We start from the raw sequence: 18925 nt of genomic DNA on the forward strand, positions 1-18925 counted from the left end.
CCACCAACTGAAGCACAAGGTGGGATGGAAACTGGGCAGCAGCAGGAAGTCAAATCCCCACCTATGTAAAGGGGGAAGGAGAAAACAGGGTGGGGAAGGGTGGGGAGGAATAACATCTTTTTCCCACCTTTTATTTTTTGTGCCTTGGCTAACAATAGCCGTTGGAGATGGTGAATGAAGTCAGTCCCCCAAGGAGAGGCCCAGCAGCACTCAAGCTCCCTTGTGGGAAGTGATCAGCATCCTTGCTGCTTCATGCTCTCAGGATGTCTGACAACTCTCTGAACCGCTTCCGGGTTCGTCCAGCAGAACCGCGGGACTGTAGGGAAATCCTGCGTCTCATCAAAGTAAGCGGGGGTTGGGGAGGGGAAGAGAGGCTATAGGGAAGGAAAGTTCGATTTTTAGGCCATTGGAGACATTTGGATTTTTGAATGAGTTGCATGGGTGCCTCCCTTTCCCCTGAATCTCTCTCCCATACCCCTGAATCTGCCCATCCCTACCCAAAGACAAGAACAGAGAAACACACAAAGACACACACTTCCTTCTTCCAAAATATTAGGGTAAAAATTGGATCAGAGTAAAAAATTGGATCCAAGAAAATTAATCTGAGCACTGAAAGAGGAAGTGAGAAAGAGCATCACTCTTCCACTCTTTCCTCAAGGTAGAAAAGGGTAATTACCTTCGCTACCTGATGACCAGGGCTACCCTGAGGAGTTCTCCAAGATGCTATTGTATCCACTGGTGACCCCTGGGCTTGGGAATGTCATGAAACACAGTCGAATCCTATAAACTGCTAGTCTGGCAGATAAGTATGATTGCGGTAATTTCGGAAGGAAGGAGGGAAGGAAGGAAGGAAGGAAGGAAGGAAGGAAGGAAGGAAGGAAGGAAGGAAGGAAGCCACTATAAAACTTTATAAACTAGGCAATCAAAATAATACATAATTTGTGAAAACTCTTTAAATACTGTATAAAACGAAGAGGACAGCAGATAGCAAAGCCACATAAAACCACCACAACCAGTCACATAATAATCCCCAATGCAAAACCAATGCCATTTACAAAATTAATAGGTTCATTTTATACAAAAGCAGACAAGAAAATAAAAGTCTTTAGGGGCTGTAATGCCATGGGTGACACTAATGAGTGTGACTTCTGCCAGCACAGCAGCAAGCATGCTCTGCTTCTTGTCTTTCCTGGTCAGGCTGTCTGATGGAATGGCTTCCCCCCAGGGGCCAGCCGAGGGAGCAGGGAGGGCTGACGGCGCTGGGCTGTTACAGCACAGCCAAGTTTATTTATTTCATTTCATTAAATTTATATCCCCACCCCACTTTCCTCTTACAAGCTTGACGTAACATGCATGCTTCTTCTGACAACAACCTTGTGATGTAGGTTAGGCTGAGAGACTATAGCTGTCCCAAGGTTGCTCAGAAAACTTCATGGGGATTATGAACCCTGGTTTTTCAGGTTCTAGACCACACTGGCTCTCTGTGGTTGGTAATCCCCATTGAACTCGGCGGGACTTCCTTCTGAATAAACATCCACAGGTCTGTGCTGTTAATGGTTGCTAAGAATGACAAACCCCTCCTCTTCGCCCACGATCATTGCGATCCCGCGTGCTTTTCCTGCCTTCCACCCACACCCGTATACATTTTTTTTTTTTTACACAAGCACATTTGGTCAAATAACACATTTAACATCACATCTAATTTAGCCCTTTACTTTTTGCCCAAATGCAATCAAGGAGATAGCCAGGCAGAGAAAGCAGTCCTTTAATTAGCATTTTGAAAAAAATGGATGCAGTTTCTATTATTTCTGGCCCCTCCACCACTCTCTTCTACTGGTTCAAACCATGCTATTCTGTCAGCAGTTTTATCAATTTATTTTCCTCTTTTAAAACTGAATTACCCCTTTTAGTTGTTGTCATTACCAGTATTCCAGTGATTAAGGCAAGGTGTATATTTTGCAAACAGAACAGCACTTAGGATAGCAAGTGGTGCACCTGTTGTTTTCTGTGCAAAGAGCTCTTGCTCTGATGCTCCAGGACATTTAAAAGCTGGTATGTACCAGTTCCTCTTAGACAAAATTGGATGTGCATCCTTCTCCGTCTCAAAGCAGGGTACATATTAAAACATATATTGAGCTGGAAAACTAATCATGCAGTTTGCCTCTTGAAATATGGAACCAGAAATTGGGGTTTGTTGCTTTCAGAGAAGCTATCTTATCTGAGCTGTTTCCAAGGAACAGGCACAACAAGTTGCATTATGCAACATATAGAAGAATTTTATCTCTCCTACCAACAGAGAGGTCTTGGGCTGATCTCTGCCAGTGCCCTAAGGAAAGCTATGGATTACTAACTGACGTAATTTATCAAGAGTGCTGGCACTGCCCTTGGGACTTCCCTGAAAAATATTGTTTGGACTTTGTCAGCTTCCATAAACAGGAGCCAATCTGCAGCAATGATGGAGGCAACCCAGAGTTAGATGTGTGCTTGTTTTGGCATATTTTGTTTGGTTTGGTTTGTTTTTTAGAGAAAATCTGGAATGTGTGTATATTTTTGAAGTTCGTATAATTTTTATTTTAAGGAAAAGAAAACCAATCAATACAACAATAACAGTCAACCAAAACCTGAACTGATGATCCCCAGAGATTTTCAAGTGTCTCTAGGAAGAAACTTAATATTAGTAGATGAAGTGGCGCTTGTCCCATGCGCTATGACAGTGTTGGCAGCTGCGGTTGTGAGGGAGCATCCGTTGCCTCTCCATGGCTGCTGCTGCCAGCTTCCTTCCTTGGGCAGCTCATGGCAGCTGCTGTAAATGATAATAATAATAATAATAATTTTTTATTTATACCCCGCCCTCCCCAGCCAAGGCCGGGATCAGAGCGGCTTACAAGCAATAATAAAAACAAGATGAATGATTACAAACTTAAAAACAAAAATAAAATACAACATTAAAATAATGGAACATTAAAATATTAAAATGTAGCCTCATCGCAGGAGGAGAAGGAAAAGAAAAAAAAGAGAGAGGGGGGGAGGGAATCAAATTGGCTCCAAGCCAAAGGCCAGGTGGAACAACTCTGTCTTACAGGCCCTGCGGAAAGAAATCAGATCCTGCAGGGCCCTGGTCTCATGAGGTAGAGCGTTCCACCAGGCCGGAGCCAGAGTGGAAAAGGCCCTGGCTCTGGTCGAAGCCAATCTAACTTCCTTAGGGCCAGAGACCACTAGGGTGTTGCTATTTATGGACCTTGAGGCTCTCCGTGGGGCATACCGGGAGAGGCGGTCCCGTAGGTATGAGGGTCCTAGACCGTGAAGGGCTTTAAAGGTCAAAAGCAGCACCTTAAATCTGACCCTGTAGTCCACCGGGAGCCAGGGCAGCTGGAAAAGCACTGGGTGAATATGCTCCCATGGCAGAGAGGAGCCTCGCTGCAGCATTCTGCACCCGCTGGAGTTTCTGGGACAGCTTCAAGGGCAGCCCCGCGTAGAGCAAATTACAGTAGTCAAGCCTGGAGATGACCGTCGCATGAATCACTGTGGCCAAGTCAGGGCGGGAAAGGTAAGGGACCGACTGCTTGATGCGGCGAAGGTGGAAAAATGTTGCCTTGGCTGTTGCTGTAACCTGCGCCACCATGGAAAGGGAGGAGTCAAGGATTACACCCAAACTCTTAACGGAAGGCAATGGTACTAATTGGGCCCCCGCAAGAGAAGGGAGTTGGTCCCTCATCCCCATGCCATCCCGACCTAGCCATAGGACCTCTGTCTTCGAAGGATTTAGTTTCAATCGGCTCCCACGAAACCATCCAGCCACAGCTTCCAAGCATCTGGTCAGTGTGTTCGGGGCCGAGTCGGTGTGGCCATCCATCAGCAGATAGAGCTGAGTGTCATCAGCATATTGGTGACAGCCCAGCCCAAAGCTCCGGATAATCTGGGCAAGGGGGCGCATAAAGATGTTAAAAAGCATTGGGGAGAGAATTGCACCCTGCGGCACTCCACACACCAAGGAGTGGCGCGACGACATTTCCCTCCCTAGTGCCACCCTCTGTCCCCGACCAGAGATAAAAGAGCACAACCAGTTACGGGCTATGCCCTGTATCCCCACGTCTGCGAGGCGGTGGTCCAGAAGATCATGATCCACCATGTCAAAGGCTGCTGACAAATCTAAAAGGATCAGCAGTCCTGACCCGCCTCAATCTAGTTGTCTACGGAGATCATCTGTTAGGGCAACCAGAGCCGTCCCAAAACCAGGACGGAAACCGGACTGAAATGGATCTAATGCTGATGTTTCCTCCAGAAACCTACCAAGCTGATCAGCAACCGCTCTCTCAATTACCTTACCCAGGTATGGAAGATTTGAAACTGGGCGGTAATTGGATAGGTCTAAGGGATCTAATGAAGTTTTCTTTAAGAGTGGACACACCACTGCTTCCTTCAGTTCCCCTGGGAATGTCCCCGTGTCAAGGGACAAATTGATAATTTCAACCAGGGGGGTCCGCACAACATCTGGACACTCCCTAATCAGCCAAGACGTAAAGCATATGAGGAGGAGAAGGAGCAGGGGAAGCTTCCACCGCGGAAGCGCAGCCCTTTGTGACATGTCAGCTCTGATGGGCAGGCAGAGGGCAGGACCACCCTGGGTAGTAAGAAAGCGGAAGTAGAGTGCAAGGAGTCGATTTTTCTTTTTCTTAAAAAAAAAAAAATGCTTTGTGTGTTCATTCTAATCTTGCCGCTTTCTAAAAATTTACTTGTGTGCGATTTTTGTGTGTGTGTAAATCTACCGAAGAATAAAATAAAATCAGGATTAAGGGGTTTCCTTAGGACAGTGTAGGGTGCGTGTGCTGTGTCCCATTGGTCTAGTGGTGGTGAAACCTGCCCTCCTTCTGATTGGAAATGCTTTAGAGGTGGGACACAAAAAATGTAGAGTGGTTGAGGAGGGTCAGTAGGGAGTAGGGAGTGAGAAAAGCCCCTATTTTTGTCTGAGGAAGGTTACAAACTTGCTGCTCTCTAAATGTTTTGCACAAGGACTCCCACTATGCACAGCCAGAGCTCGATTTGTAGTCCAAAACATATGGAGGTCACCAAGTTGATGAAGGTTGATCTGAAGGTTCCAACGCCCAGCATTCTCAGAAACTATCCCACCACACACCACTTTTCAGCCCCACTGACATTGAAGCTTTGTTCAATATGTGAAAGAACCCTGAGCTACTTATCTAACCGTGGTTAAGAAGGAATCATGTATTCTTTATGCAAGCCACCACAAGGAAATGAACAATATATAGCTTGCAGATTGTGTTCCAGGGACCCATGATGCTGCCGTTATATTACTTCCCTATAACTTGCCTATATTGTCTGGTACTATCTGCTGCAGGCGGTATCTCCGTGGCAGAACAATTTATCAGCTTAGCTATCTGAGTTCCTTTAAACTAGAGATGACGGGGATTGAACTGAGCACCTTCTGCCTGCAAAGCCAGGGTTCTGCCACTGAGTTATGGAAAACACCTCCATATCTTCCTTGGTAAATCAAAAAGCAGCAGCAAGTAACAAGAACAAAAAGCAGGCTGCTAGCAAGTTGCACAGAGAAGCAGCAGCATCTTGTTGCTCATGGCATGGAATATTCCAATGATTAATATCAATTATCCAAGTTTCTGCTTTGAAGGGTTTCACTCATAAATCTGTTCCATCCTGTTTCCAGCTCAATCTGTTGCTTTAAAACTTGCACATAAAAAAACAATATTTCTTTTTTATTTGTTTATTGGAAGGTTTGTGCAGTGGGCAGCAGAGATGTATACATGTGATACAACAGAGTCTATTGCTTACAGCCCAAATATTTATGGAGCAAAATAGTAGTAGCTGTTGTTGTTGTTATGATTACGAAAAATACATAAATAGAAGTAGAAGTCATAGAACAAATCTGCCTAACAAATATCCATTGACTTGTTCTGATACTCTGTAAGGCTCCTAATAAAATAAGCGGGTCAACATGATCCTGTACTGCATTACACCAGTGAATAATTTCAAAAGCTCGGATGTCCCAGGGTTGAAAAACATACTCCGTTCTCATGGTGATTCTTTGTGGCCTCTGGCGGGAGGAGGGGGAGTGACAGAGCATCTATTTTCTGTCTCCCCCTTCATTTCATGGTACAGGTGCGTGGGTGGAGCTTGCTGTTCTCTCCCTGTACTTGCCTTTTATCAGAGGCTCCCACATCATGTTTTCCATTCCTTGTCTGCGAGTACCAGACACAACTGCAGCTTCTAATTAGCCGGTTGTTGGTGTTTGCAAACCTGTCTTTGCCCAAAGACACACCTGGTGTCATATATTATATCAAAATTTGGGCAAGTTGCTGCGGCTAATGAGGTCCATGAGCCAGAAGCCCCCCCCCCCCAGCTCAGCTATGGCACCTTGGAAAGGAATCTAAGCATCCCTGTCACCATCACTTTGCTTGTGTCGGTGGCACAGCCACCAGCCTCCCAAAAACTTGCCAGATTCTGTCTCTGTCCCAGTTTCCCTGTTGGGGAGGGGTCACCAATATTCAACCTTGCGTGAGAATTCTTCCACCACTCCTGGTTTCACAGAGAAGGTAATCAATGGCTACCAGCCATGGCGGCTATGTACTAACTCTGAATCACAAGGGGGTAGGAGGATATTGTTGCACCCAGGTCCTTTTTGTAGGCTTCCCAGAGGCATCTGGTTGGGCACTATGAGAACAGGATGGTGGGCCACATGCTCTTCTTATACTCATGTCAAAGTTCTTCTCCTTTATTCATTTATTTACATTTATTAAATCAGTATACCGCCCTTCATCCAAAGATCTCAGGGCATTCAGAGCATTTCTGCCTGCATGGTGGAAAGGCTCCCCTTTGGCACCGGACACAGCTCCCAGGCAGTTATTCCACACAAGCACAAGAAAGGTTAGTGCGACGCCTGCCTGCTTGGCCTCCCACTTGTCCATCCATTCCCAACAGCAGGGGCTGGTAGACTGGCTGGCTGGGTTCCCTCACCCACTTGCTTGCCTAGTCCGCCTCAGCTCCTGGTATAACCAGTACCCCCTGGCAGAGGCACCATTCACCTGGGGAGCTTAGCCAGGGCGGCTGCAGCAAACAGAGAGGGCATCAGAGAAGGGAGGGAAGGAAGGAGGGGCAGAGGCCAGTGTGGCTTGTGGTGCCCCTATCATTCCAAGGCACCCCAGGGTGCCAAGACACACTGTTTGAAAACCCCTGCTCTAGGCCATCTGATTGGTAATTCCGGGAACAGGATGCTTGACTAGATGGGCATATGCCTAATCTCTCAAGGCTCTCCTTATATCAAGGAGCTGACCTTCACTAACAACACCATTCCAATCTTTCATAGTGTTGCTGTTTTTAAAGTCTGCTTTGCTATTTTGGTGATATTCTGGTTTCTTCTCTTGGCAGGAACTAGCTGCTTATGAAAACATGCCTAATGCAGTAAAAGTAACAGAAACAGGTAACGTAGATGCCTAGCATGTTAAATTTAAAGGTAAAAGGTAAAGGTACCGCTGCCCGTACGGGCAAGTCGTGCCCGACTCTAGGGTTGTGCGCCCATCTCACTTAAGAGGCCGGGGCCCAGCGCTGTCCGGAGACACCTCCGGGTCACGTGGCCAGCGTGACGAAGCTGCTCTGGTGAGCCGGCACCAGCTCAGCACACGGAAATGCCGTTTACCTTCCCGCTATAAAGCGGTACCTATTTATCTACTTGCACTTAAGGGTGCTTTCAAACTGCTAGGTGGGCAGGAGCTGGGACCGAACGGCGGGAGCTCACCCCGTAGCGGGGATTCGAACCGCCGACCATGCGATCGGCAAGCCCTAGGCGCTGAGGTTTTACCCACAGCGCCACCCGCGTCCCTGTGTTAAATTTAGGAGGCTGCTATTTATTTGACCTCCAGGCCTTCTTCAGAGCGTAACATGCGATCAAGTACTCGGCCCTGTCTCTCAGGTGAAGAACCACACAGTTTACAATTTTAAAACACTAAAACAAATACATTATATAAGGTGGAGACTGACATCCTCTTATGCCAATTGATGGCCTGGGCTCCCTCACTTCTGCCTCCCTTCAAGGCAGGCATCTTTATTTTTATATACAACTTGCATCACCTGGTGGCAGGATGCTGGTGGTAATTTTAGGATCAGAGCAAGAACTGAGATGGAATTGAACCAGTTTCCATCCTTGCTATGGTCCTGATTTGATCGTCTTTCTAACACACACACACACACACACACACACACACACACACTGCAATTTGCAGGGGGGGGGAAGAAATCTTGTACATTGTGCAAATCCACATTTCAAGTGTAATTTGGCTCACAGAAAACTAATGTGAGGGAAGATGGTTCTAGCTCGAATGATGTGACACCTTCTGAATGGTTTGGACTCCAAGATGTTTGGACAACGCTATGGTTGGCTAAGATTAGACTAGTCTAACATCTCCCTAACATGCCAGTTATTTACACGCAGGGATTTTAAACCCACCAGCACCTACCTACCCCTGGTCAAACAGATTTAGCAAAAAGGCTGGTGTTCATGTGGTCTGGCCTTGCATCAGATCTGCATATTGGTGGAGATGCCTGTTTTGGCCTTTGATCTCTTTTGCCAACACAATTCACATGTTGCTGTCCAAAGAAAAGACCCCCAACAATACAATTTTGTTTGGGTGAACCTCTGATTTCACACCCTCCAGTCCATCATGGCTGCTCTCCCACACCCGCCCAGAATTCTACTTTGAGAAGATGCTGGTGGCAACCATATTCATTTTTATTATTTATTAAATTTGCATACTGCCATTCATCTGTAGCTCCCGGGGCGATTTGCAACATAAAGATACAAGATAACCCCCCCCCAATACCATATTTTCCACTCTATAAGATGCACCAGACCACAAGACGCACCTAGTTTTTGGAGGAGGAAAACAAGAAAAAAAATATTCTGAATCTCAGAAGCCAGAACAACAAGAGGGATCGCTGCGCAGTGAAAGCAGCCATCCCTCTTGCTGTTCTGGCTTCTGGGATAGCTGCGCAGCCTGCATTCGCTCCATAAGACGCACACACATTTCCTCTTACTTTTTAGGAGGGGAAAAGTGAGTCTTATAGAGCAAAAAATATGGTACATAATAAAAACAAGAACAAGGCCAAACCAACAACAAACCCTAACCCTCCCTCCCTCCCTCCCTCGCACTCCACCCCACCCTACTACTACTAATTAGTATTAGTAAGTACTACTACTTAGTACTACAACCTATTATGAATCTTCTTTTATCTTGGGACTATATTTTAGTGCTTTATTCAACTATCTAAACATTTCAGATTTGCTTCGAGATGGTTTCGGATCACGTCCTTTCTTCCAGTGTTTAATAGCAGAAGCAAATAAGGATGATGCAATGCAGGGTAAGCTTTCAAGAAAACAAAGTTATCATTTATTTGTATAACTAGGTATCCCATAGAATGAGTGCCAACACTGAAAATGCTCCACCTCAAGAAGCTACCCACTGGACTGCATCTGGTGGGGGGTACCCAGAGAAGGACCTCAGAAGATAATAGGGTCTAGGTGGGTTGGGGTGGGGAACCTGTGGGCCTCCAGAAGTTGCTGGACTACAACTTTATCACTTCTGGATATACTGAATGGGCTTGATGTGGGTGAGGGGTCCAATTACATTTGGAGAGCCTCATCACTGGCAAAGCTGAGGCTCCCAGTTCAACTGCAACCCTCTAAGCCTCCCTATCTGAACTTTGGTACTCTCACCATAGCAAATCCCACCCTAGCTATACCCCTCCTTGAGGGAATGTAGCATTGAGTTCCTCTTGCCTGCCTGCCTGGATCAAAAAGTGTGTTTGTCTGTAGAAACTAACTTAGGTCATTTTTGGCATCCATTGCTCCACCTATGAGTATAAGGGGTGTTAGGAGATGGGTAGTACATTGTGCACGAAACAATGATGCCCACTGCCCCCCTTCCTATTCATCCTGGCCCTGGAACCTCTAGCAATCTGAATCTGGGCAGCCCGACATCAAGGCAGTGGAAATAAAAGACAAAACCTATAAATTAGGGCTCTTTTCAGATGACCTAATGGTCACAACACCAGACCCCATCAACACAGCAACCACCTTAACCAAAGAACTCAGCACATTTGCAATGGTATCGGGTTAAACTTTGCAAAATCTGAGGCTATGTGCTTCAACACTCCCTCCATATCCAAAAAGAATTCACCAACATCACAAAGATAAAAGTCTGCCGCACCAAGTTCAGATACTTAGGGGTACAGATAACCAGAAAACACAAAAAACTGTACCACCAAATTACAAACCTCTATGGTGACAAATTAACAAAGACCTGACGAGATGGAGCAATACTAACTTCACTCTCTCAGATATAATAGCCGTGATCAAAATGATTACCCTTCCAAAATTAACCTACCTATTCCAAACCCTTCCAATCTGGATTCCACCAACCCAACTCCACAAATGGCAGAAGAAACAACACTTGTTTACCTTCTCACACAAAAAGCCAAGAATAAGCCCCAAACACCTGCACCTCCCCACCTTAGAAGGAGCATGGGGAATCTCCAACATAGAACTATACTACATCGCCAACCATATAATCCCTTACATTCTAGAAGATGAGAAGAAACAATGGGTACACTTGGAGAGAGACATAATCGAAAACACTCCCAGCCCAGCATATAAAGGTAAAGGTACCCCTGCCTGTACGGGCCAGTCGTGTCTGACTCTAGGGTTGTGCGCTCATCTCACTTAAGAGGTCGGGGGCCAGCGCTGTCCAGAGACACTTCCGGGTCACGAGGCCAGCGTGACGAAGCTGCTCTGGCGAGCCAGCACCAGCGCAGCACACGGAAACGCCGTTTACCTTCCCGCTATAAAGCGGTACCTATTTATCTACTTGCACTTAGGAGTGCTTTCGAACTGCTAGGTGGGCAGGAGCTGGGACCGAAAGATGGGAGCTCACCCCGCCGCGGGGATTCGAACCGCCGACCATGCGATCGGCAAGCCCTAGGTGCTGAGGTTTTACCCACAGCGCCACCCGCGTCCCTACCCCAGCATATACTTTCCTCCAAAACAAACTAAGGAAAATCCCCACCACACTAAACAGGTTCACACAGACCAGGCTTCCTCAAACTCAGCCCTCCAGATGTTTTTGGCCTACAACTTCCATGATCCCTAGCTAGCAGGACCAGTGGTCAGGGATGATGGGAATTGTGGTCTCAAAACATCTGGAGGACTGAGTTTGAGGAAGCCTGACACAGACCATGCTTACATAGAAAGAAGAAGTTGGCAAACTGTCCCCAACCCCATGCCCACTAATCCCCCTGGCTTACCACCCACTATTCCACCATGCAGCACAAAATCTCCAGATAAAAACCTGGCAAGCCAAAGGCCTATATCACATAGCAGACTTCTACAAAAATAACAAACCCATATTGACACAAGAAATACAAAATAAATATCCTGGCTAACACATCACCAACTACACACCTTAAACAACCCAGCAGTAAAATCAGCAGCCACTAGGCTCTTGACCACCTTCAAAAGTCTTCTCCTAACAACAACGGGACATAGCAAGGGGATGGTATCTACAGTATACAAAACACTGCTCCAAAGCCCTACAAACCCTCTTCACATAATCAAAAAACGACATAGGCTGTGAAATTAACCCCACCCAATTGACTAGAATGTGGTCTAAACCTCCCTTTAATCAGCAAGAAGAACTCACTCTGAAACTCACTTACAGATGGTACCCAACACCACAGAAACTGGCACTGATACACCCAGGAACCTCACCAAAATGCTAGCAAGGCTGCACCTCCACAGGCTCATACCTCCACATGTGATGGGAATGCCCCCAAACCCAACTCTTCTGGACAACAGTCATACAGGAAATAAGCAAAATAACTAAACAGGTACTAGAAATCATGCCCTACTGAATATCTTCCAAGCTAACAATGCCCACTTACCCTATAAAGAGCTCATATCCCACCTACTCTCAGCAGCCAGAAACAACATAGCCAGACACTGGAGGGACCTGTCTGGAATAAAGATGGAACACCTTACTAGAAACAGCCTTACTAGAAAAGCTAACCAGTAGACTGAAACTGACATGGGGAGAAATAGAAGAGGATGCCTTCACTTCAGCATGGCTCCCCTTTATCACATACACAGCCCAACAAGGCAACAGCATGAACCCACCGACAGAATACAATTCAATATAGCTAACTTAACCCAACAACTCAGAGCAGGGTTTTCATTGCCAGTGCTCCTGTTCTGTGGAACAGCATCCCTAGTGGGATATAGTGAGCCCACCACTTATGTGAGTTTTATGCTGGGAAGTTCCCAGAGTCAGATAAGCAAAATGGAGGGCTCTTTCTGTGGTGGGTTTCCCCTGCTCTCCAACTATTTTTCAGCTGTGTGCCAGAGGTTCTGATTGCGCAGGTAAATTAAGGGTAAATCGTGGACCCACTTTACTTTTGAGGGAAATAAAAGACATTATTGCTTTGACAAGCTTCTACATTTCAAGAGAAAGGTTTCTGCTTTAAATGTTCACTTTGTATTGTTTGCAAGCCTGTATTTAGTTGGATTTTTCCTATTCTTTTCAAAACTGTTTTTCATTTTTATGTTTGTAAATCGCAGACTCACATGAAAGGCAATAATAAATATCTCCCCACAAGAACCCCCCTGTTATCCAGGACCTGAAACATGTAACTTGCACTCCTTGACATTAAAAGTGTGGAGAATATTCTACTTTGTTTTGGAATTGCTTGTCAACAACGGATTGCTACTTCCCTCAAAATACTTTATGCAATTTTAAATGAGTTTCAGCACATGTTGTTGAACCTCCTGCCATTTGACCAAGAGGCACATAGTGTGTCCTAAAAGATGACAGCCTCAATCCTTTTAATTGCTTGGAGAATTAAAAAAACTTTTTTAAAAAAGCAGCTAAACATTAAAGGTCTGGCAATAGCTTCACAATCCAAAAGAAGTTTTTAGATTTGTGTTCTGTTAGTCACAGATGTATATACCACCCTGCTGGATGGCAAATGGTGTTTTGAAGCTAATAAATATTTCAAAAGCAATTCTTGGCATATCCTAATGGGAGGAAGAATGGGTCAACTGTGCAACAAAAATGAAATTAAACCCCCCCACCAAGAATATGAAGATATTTACATGAACCTAAAATGTGAGCCCTTTGATCCTGGCCTTTTTTTTAGAGCTTAGTCAGTGGTTGGGGAGGTGGTATTTGGCTTAGCGCAGTAGTGCTGGGAGAGAGAGGTAATTAACCTCTCACACAGTTTCCCCTATCCTTCCCTATGTCTGAGGTATTAAAATGTTCTCTAGGGGGGAAAGGACAAGTGCAATATAGGCTCTTATTTTTCTTTCCACCCACCAAGATGATATCACTGCATCTAATACAGTGGTACCTCTGGTTACATACTTAATTCGTTCCGGAGGTCCATTCTTAAGCTGAAACTGTTCTTAACCTGAGGTACCACTTTAGCTAATGGGGCCTCCCACTGCTGCTGCGCTGCCGCCACACGATTTCTGTTCTCATCCTGAAGCAAAGTTCTTAACCCAATATACTGTTTCTGGGTTAATGGAGTCTGTAACCTGAAGCGTATGTAACCCGAGGTACCACTGTACAGTGGTGGTTAGTGTCCATTGGGACTGGTAGGGTGGAAGGCAGGGAGGCCAACAGAAGGTGGCACCAGAGTAAACAACAGGTAGAGCCAGAGCCAATGACAGAGAGAGTGAAATAAATTTGCTATGTCTCCATCCTCCTGGCTGCTGAGTTCTACAAGGGCAACAATGGGACTAAGGAGGGGGAAGTTGAGAGGCAGTGGTACAACCTGGTCTAACTGCAGTTAAGAAGGTAGACATGAGGATGCTAGAGGAAGGTAGACAGAGGTTGGAGGGGCAATGCCCCCACCTACCCAAACAGACCAGCCTCTGCTGCTCTAATAGCCAACTCAGGTACTGAGTGCAGAGAGGATTGAAGCCAGTGTGGTATAGTGGTTAGGGTGTCAGACCAAGTCCTGGCTCAAATTCCCACTCAGTTATTAAGCTCTCTGGGTGACCTTGGGCCAGTATTACTTCATAGGGGTGGTGGGGAGGAGGAGCTCCATGGAGAAAAAGGTGGTATATAAATGTAGTAAATAAAACAAGTAAGTAATAAATTGGTGGCAAAGTGGGACCACTGACAACAAAGGAAAGGAGAAAATCTCTGTATGCTCAGGGGGGAGACAGAATTACTAATGGGGCTTCTGAGGCACAATTGCATCATTATGTTAGTGTGGGACTATTTTGGCTTTGTTACTGAAAATGTTTTTAATTAAAAAAACATTGAAGTAGCTTTTCCTTATAGCAGTGTCGTTCTCTTTCCTTTTGTTGTATTAAACAGTAAGCCCTTTTATATTGAGGAAATTTGATTTGCTTAAAAAAATAACTACACATGGTTTTGTTTGCTCCCCTGGCTCCTTTGGAAGGCCATGACAAAAGAATTTTTTTTTTTCAAAAATGCAAATTTAATACTTCTTACAAAAGGTGCCATTACCAAATTCAGTAAAATTCTGGTCTATTTATGTTGAAGTGATCATTTAGAAGGAAGGTGTAGTATCTAATGTTAATTAGACCTGTGGAAATTAATGATTATTACTAAACTAAAACAAATGTGTGCACTCTGAGTAGAAATTAGTTGGATACAGTCTAAGATGATTAACTAATTCATAATTCTCTAGCTGATTGACAGCTTTACACAATAGTGGTTATTTCCTTACAATAGCTGTTTTGTGTCTCACCAGATACCGACATTGTAGGGTTTGCTATGTATTACTATACTTATGACCCTTGGATTGGCAAGCTGTTGTACTTAGAAGACTTCTACGTTATGGATGAATATAGAGGTAAAAATAATACTGTTTGCACATAATAAAGTGAGAGGCAGTGTGGAGGTGTGGTTAGGTAGTTGGGCTGAGATTGGGAAGACCCCGGAGATAAAGTCCTCATCACTTAGCCCTAAAGCCTAAAACTGGGTTAGGGAAACTGTGGCCCCCAATATATTGTTGGATTCCTAGCTCCCATCATCTCCAGCCAGTAGGGCAAGGCAGTTTGCATTTAAAGGGAAACATACCTAATTTGCACTTTCCAAAACAAAATGCAAACTGAAACAGTCATCCTTTGAAATTTGCGATGCAGTTCTCCAACCAAGGAAAGTGTTCAAAATTGCATATACCAGGGTGAAATGTGCATAAAATGCACCTAACTCCTGCACCAAGCTGGTGCCAAACATATTGCTTTCCGTTCCTTTGGACCATCAAGACCATATACACTGTCCAGGCTTGCTTAGTGAAAAATGAATCATGTAAGGGAAATTACTTTTCAAAATTGTTTATACTGGGAGTTTTGCACTGATTTGGAATGTGAATAACTGAATTTAAGACTGCCCGGCATTTCCGTGCGCTGCTCTGGTTCGCCAGAAACAGCTTTGTCATGCTGGCCACATGACCCAGAAGCTGTACGCCGGCTCCCTTGGCCAATAAAGCGAGATGAGTGCCGCAACCCGAGAGTCGGCCACGACTGGACCTAATGGTCAGGGTTCCCTTTACCTTTTAACTGCCACTAACCATGGTGGCTTCTGAAGAACAATTTTGTCCTGAGGAAAGGGGAGAATAGGATTTCAATATTGAGTTATTTCTCATTTTGCCTTGTTTTATTGTCTAATTGTTACGCATGCTTATTGTTAATAATTCTATGGAGCCAGCTTTGTGGGGCAGTATAGGGAAACACCTTGAATAAATATTTACATTCTACATTGAACAACCATCAGTAACCTGGTGCCTTGCAATGTTTTGGACGACAGTACAACTCTCAAAATCATTGATCATCAGCTCTGCTAGCTGGGGCTAGGGATGGAGGAGAAACTAGATTCAGTTCACATTTATAGGCAAAGCTTCCTAATTCACATTTTCTGTAACAATACACAAACTGAAATGCCACAAGCTTTCCTTGGAGATTCACACTTCTCTCAATTTTGCACTACAGTTCCCAAGCCATGTAATGTGTGGAAAAATGCATAAACTGGGCACAAAAATGCATATATTAGTAAAAATAGCATACAAAATGCAAAGCTATATGCTAGAGAAGATTGCAAAGTTGTATATATGTATATATGAGGGGAAATGCACAATAAAATATCACTAAGTTCTCATGAGAATTTTTATTTTTTAAAAAAGTGAAGTGATGTGCCAATGTGGAGAACTGCATTTGAGTGTGAAAAATGAGAAACCCAAATTGATAGATTCACCCATCCTTAGTTGGGGCTGATAGGACTTGGGAGTCCAACAAAATTTGTAGGGCACCAGGTGGAAGGAGGCTAGCCTTGCAGTTCCATTTCCTTTTCTTTCCTAAAATAATGATAAATGTACAGGCTTCTTTGCAATTTCAAAGAAATTAAATTTTTTGTATGTGTATAGGATAATGCATTAGATTTTACCTGTAAATGTTCCTATTTTGTTCATGGCTCATGGCAAAGAAGATAAAATAGCATATTGTCAAAGCAGGCAAATTTTTCACATGGGTATGTTGCAAGTTTTGTCATCTGAGGTTTTTCTGAACTGTGTTTTGGCAGGTTGGGGCATTGGAACAGAACTTTTAAAAAGATTAAGCCAGGCAAGTTATATTTTCCTGTCTTCTATTTACTTGTATGTATTTACTTTGTAAGCTGTATATTCAACAGTACAGACTTAAATCTACTTTAGTCAAAAGGCTGCTGACATATTAAATTTGACTGAGAGTCTTCTCTAGCCTGGTGCCCTCCACATGTTGCTGGACTACAACTCCCATCACTCTTATTGCTCATTCTGGCTGAGGATGATGGGAGCTGGAGTCCAACAGCATCTGGAGGGCTACCAGTTCCCCAGACCTGGTTTCATTATTTAAGTCAGCTGTGAGAATCAAGAAGCAAAAGAGAGGATCAACAGGGTATCAGTGGTTAGAGCCTCTAATCTCATTCACACAAGCAACAGATGAGATTGTAAAAACTGTTGATACAACTGTTTCACGCTTCAGACTGCAGGTAGGGGCTTGCATATGCAGGAACACACACAAAAAGTTCCTGAAATTTCTAACAGAACACAAGGTGAAATGTGAGTTAATAGCAGAATGCAAAGGCTAAAAAAAGGGCTAATGCACCAGCAAAAATATATGTAGATTGTAATAATTTCTTCCACTCTGAAGAAATTCACCTCACCTGGAGTGCTGCATCTAGTTCTGGACGTTGCAGAATAGTGATAATCTGGAACAGAGAGCAATACAGCAACACAGAAAACCTGCCTTCTACCAAATCTTATCATTGGCAGCTCTCCAGGCTTTCAGATGGGGGCAATCCCAGACGTACTTGGAAATGCCAGAGGGTGGAAGGGGAACTTTCTGCATGCAAAGTGTATGCTCTGCCACTGAGCCATGGCATCTCCTCCCAAAGATGGTGAGGGGTCTGCAAACCATGTTCTGTGAGTTGGGCTTAAATCTGGAGGACAGGCATATTCAAATATCTGAAGGGATGTCATATAGGTTATTGTATTTTAGTGTTTTATTGGAAGCCGCCCAGAGTGGCTGGGGAAACCCAGCCAGATGGGCAGGGTATAAATAATAAATTATTATTATTATTATTATTATTATTATTATTATTATTATTATATAAATGGAGCAAAATTGTTCTGTGGAACAGACTTCCTAGGAAGGAAGTAAACTTGTCTTTAGAGGTTACTAAACAGAAAACAGCCACCTATCAAGAATGGTGTAGCAGTGGATTTACTGCATTGGCATGAAGGGGACTAGACTAGGTGACCTTTGAAATCCCTTCTAACTCAATATTTTCCTAATCCCTCTGTACTAATAAATAAAATCAGAATTTTGCATATATAAAACTAGATGTCAGGGGGAAGAGTTATAGCTGAACACTCTCACTGTTGTGCTAGCTTTCTATGTGTGGGGAAGCTTTCAGTATGAAAATACATTGAACCATGTAATCCTCACTTGTAGTCTGAAGGGGTACCAACAATTTTAACCATCTCATCATTTGTATGAATGAAGTTTTTACTTGCATTCCAACTGGTGACTCAGCTTAGTTCTCCAGCTGTGACACAATATCCTCTTCCAGAAGGGCAATCCTAATCAACTTCCTGAGTTTGGGAAGGGAGACTAGGTAGAAAAAGAGGGAAGAGTTACAGGTTTGAAAAATGTGGAAGTTACACCCTAGACTAGAACTTACCTCAAAAAACAGATTGGATTTTAAGTCTTCTCCTTGAGTGCTTATGATTGGGATCATACTATAGTATGATTTCTTACCTGTTTGTGATGTTCACCTTTCAGCTGAACGGGGCAGGAATCATCCTTTTAATATTGTTGCATGAGCACTTTTTAGATAAAATTTCCTGATGCATTGTTTTTAACTGTTTGTAAGCTTTGTGCATTTTATGGATGTGTACGTTGCTTTGAGACATTTGTGAGTGGAAATGAAAACAATTATAGGCATCTTTAAATAAAACAAGGAGAAATTAAATGGTGGTGTGCAATGTACCATCACAGCTACTGTACATATCAACTGGCTCTGAACCAGAAAAGCATTTTGCCAGCTAAAAGGTTTTATAGGAATTCTTAACAAATTAGTGACTAATTAATGACTTATATCCAAATCTCTGATCTTGTATTAATGCTTAAAAATGCCCAAGAACGTGAGAACAGCAAAGAGCTTTAAGTTGTCCCAGTTTAGATTCAGAACTCTAGATGCAGGTATTATAGTCCTACAACTTTCTGTGCAATCCGTGAATGCAGTGCTTCTTGCAAAGAAAGCCAAGTAACTGTGTTTTCTTTTACTCCAAGTTTTGTTTCTGCATTTGCTACAGTAATAATTTCAAGCAACAAGATTAA

The 18925-nt window shown here is 44.0% G+C and overlaps 1 protein-coding gene across 4 annotated transcripts in view; it reads left to right on the plus strand.

The window, feature by feature from the left end:
* SATL1 (spermidine/spermine N1-acetyl transferase like 1) overlaps positions 1–18925 on the plus strand; it is a 21687-nt gene continuing 2762 nt past the window's right edge. The window contains exons 1-6 of one of the 4 annotated variants that reach the window (XM_081848210.1): positions 1–344; positions 7399–7450; positions 9304–9384; positions 14800–14901; positions 16626–16666; positions 17356–17499. In XM_081848210.1, coding sequence (XP_081704336.1) covers positions 264–344; positions 7399–7450; positions 9304–9384; positions 14800–14901; positions 16626–16666; positions 17356–17484 — 486 coding nt within the window. In that variant the 5' untranslated portion in view covers positions 1–263 and the 3' untranslated portion in view covers positions 17485–17499. Of the gene's footprint in view, positions 345–7398; positions 7451–9303; positions 9385–14799; positions 14902–16625; positions 16671–17355; positions 17500–18925 lie in introns of those variants that run through there. The other 3 variants (XM_081848211.1, XM_081848212.1, XM_081848209.1) reach the window with 3 other exon arrangements.

Source organism: Podarcis erhardii, assembly GCF_964252035.2.
Source record: "Podarcis erhardii genome assembly, chromosome: Z".
NCBI lineage: Eukaryota > Metazoa > Chordata > Lepidosauria > Squamata > Lacertidae > Podarcis > Podarcis erhardii.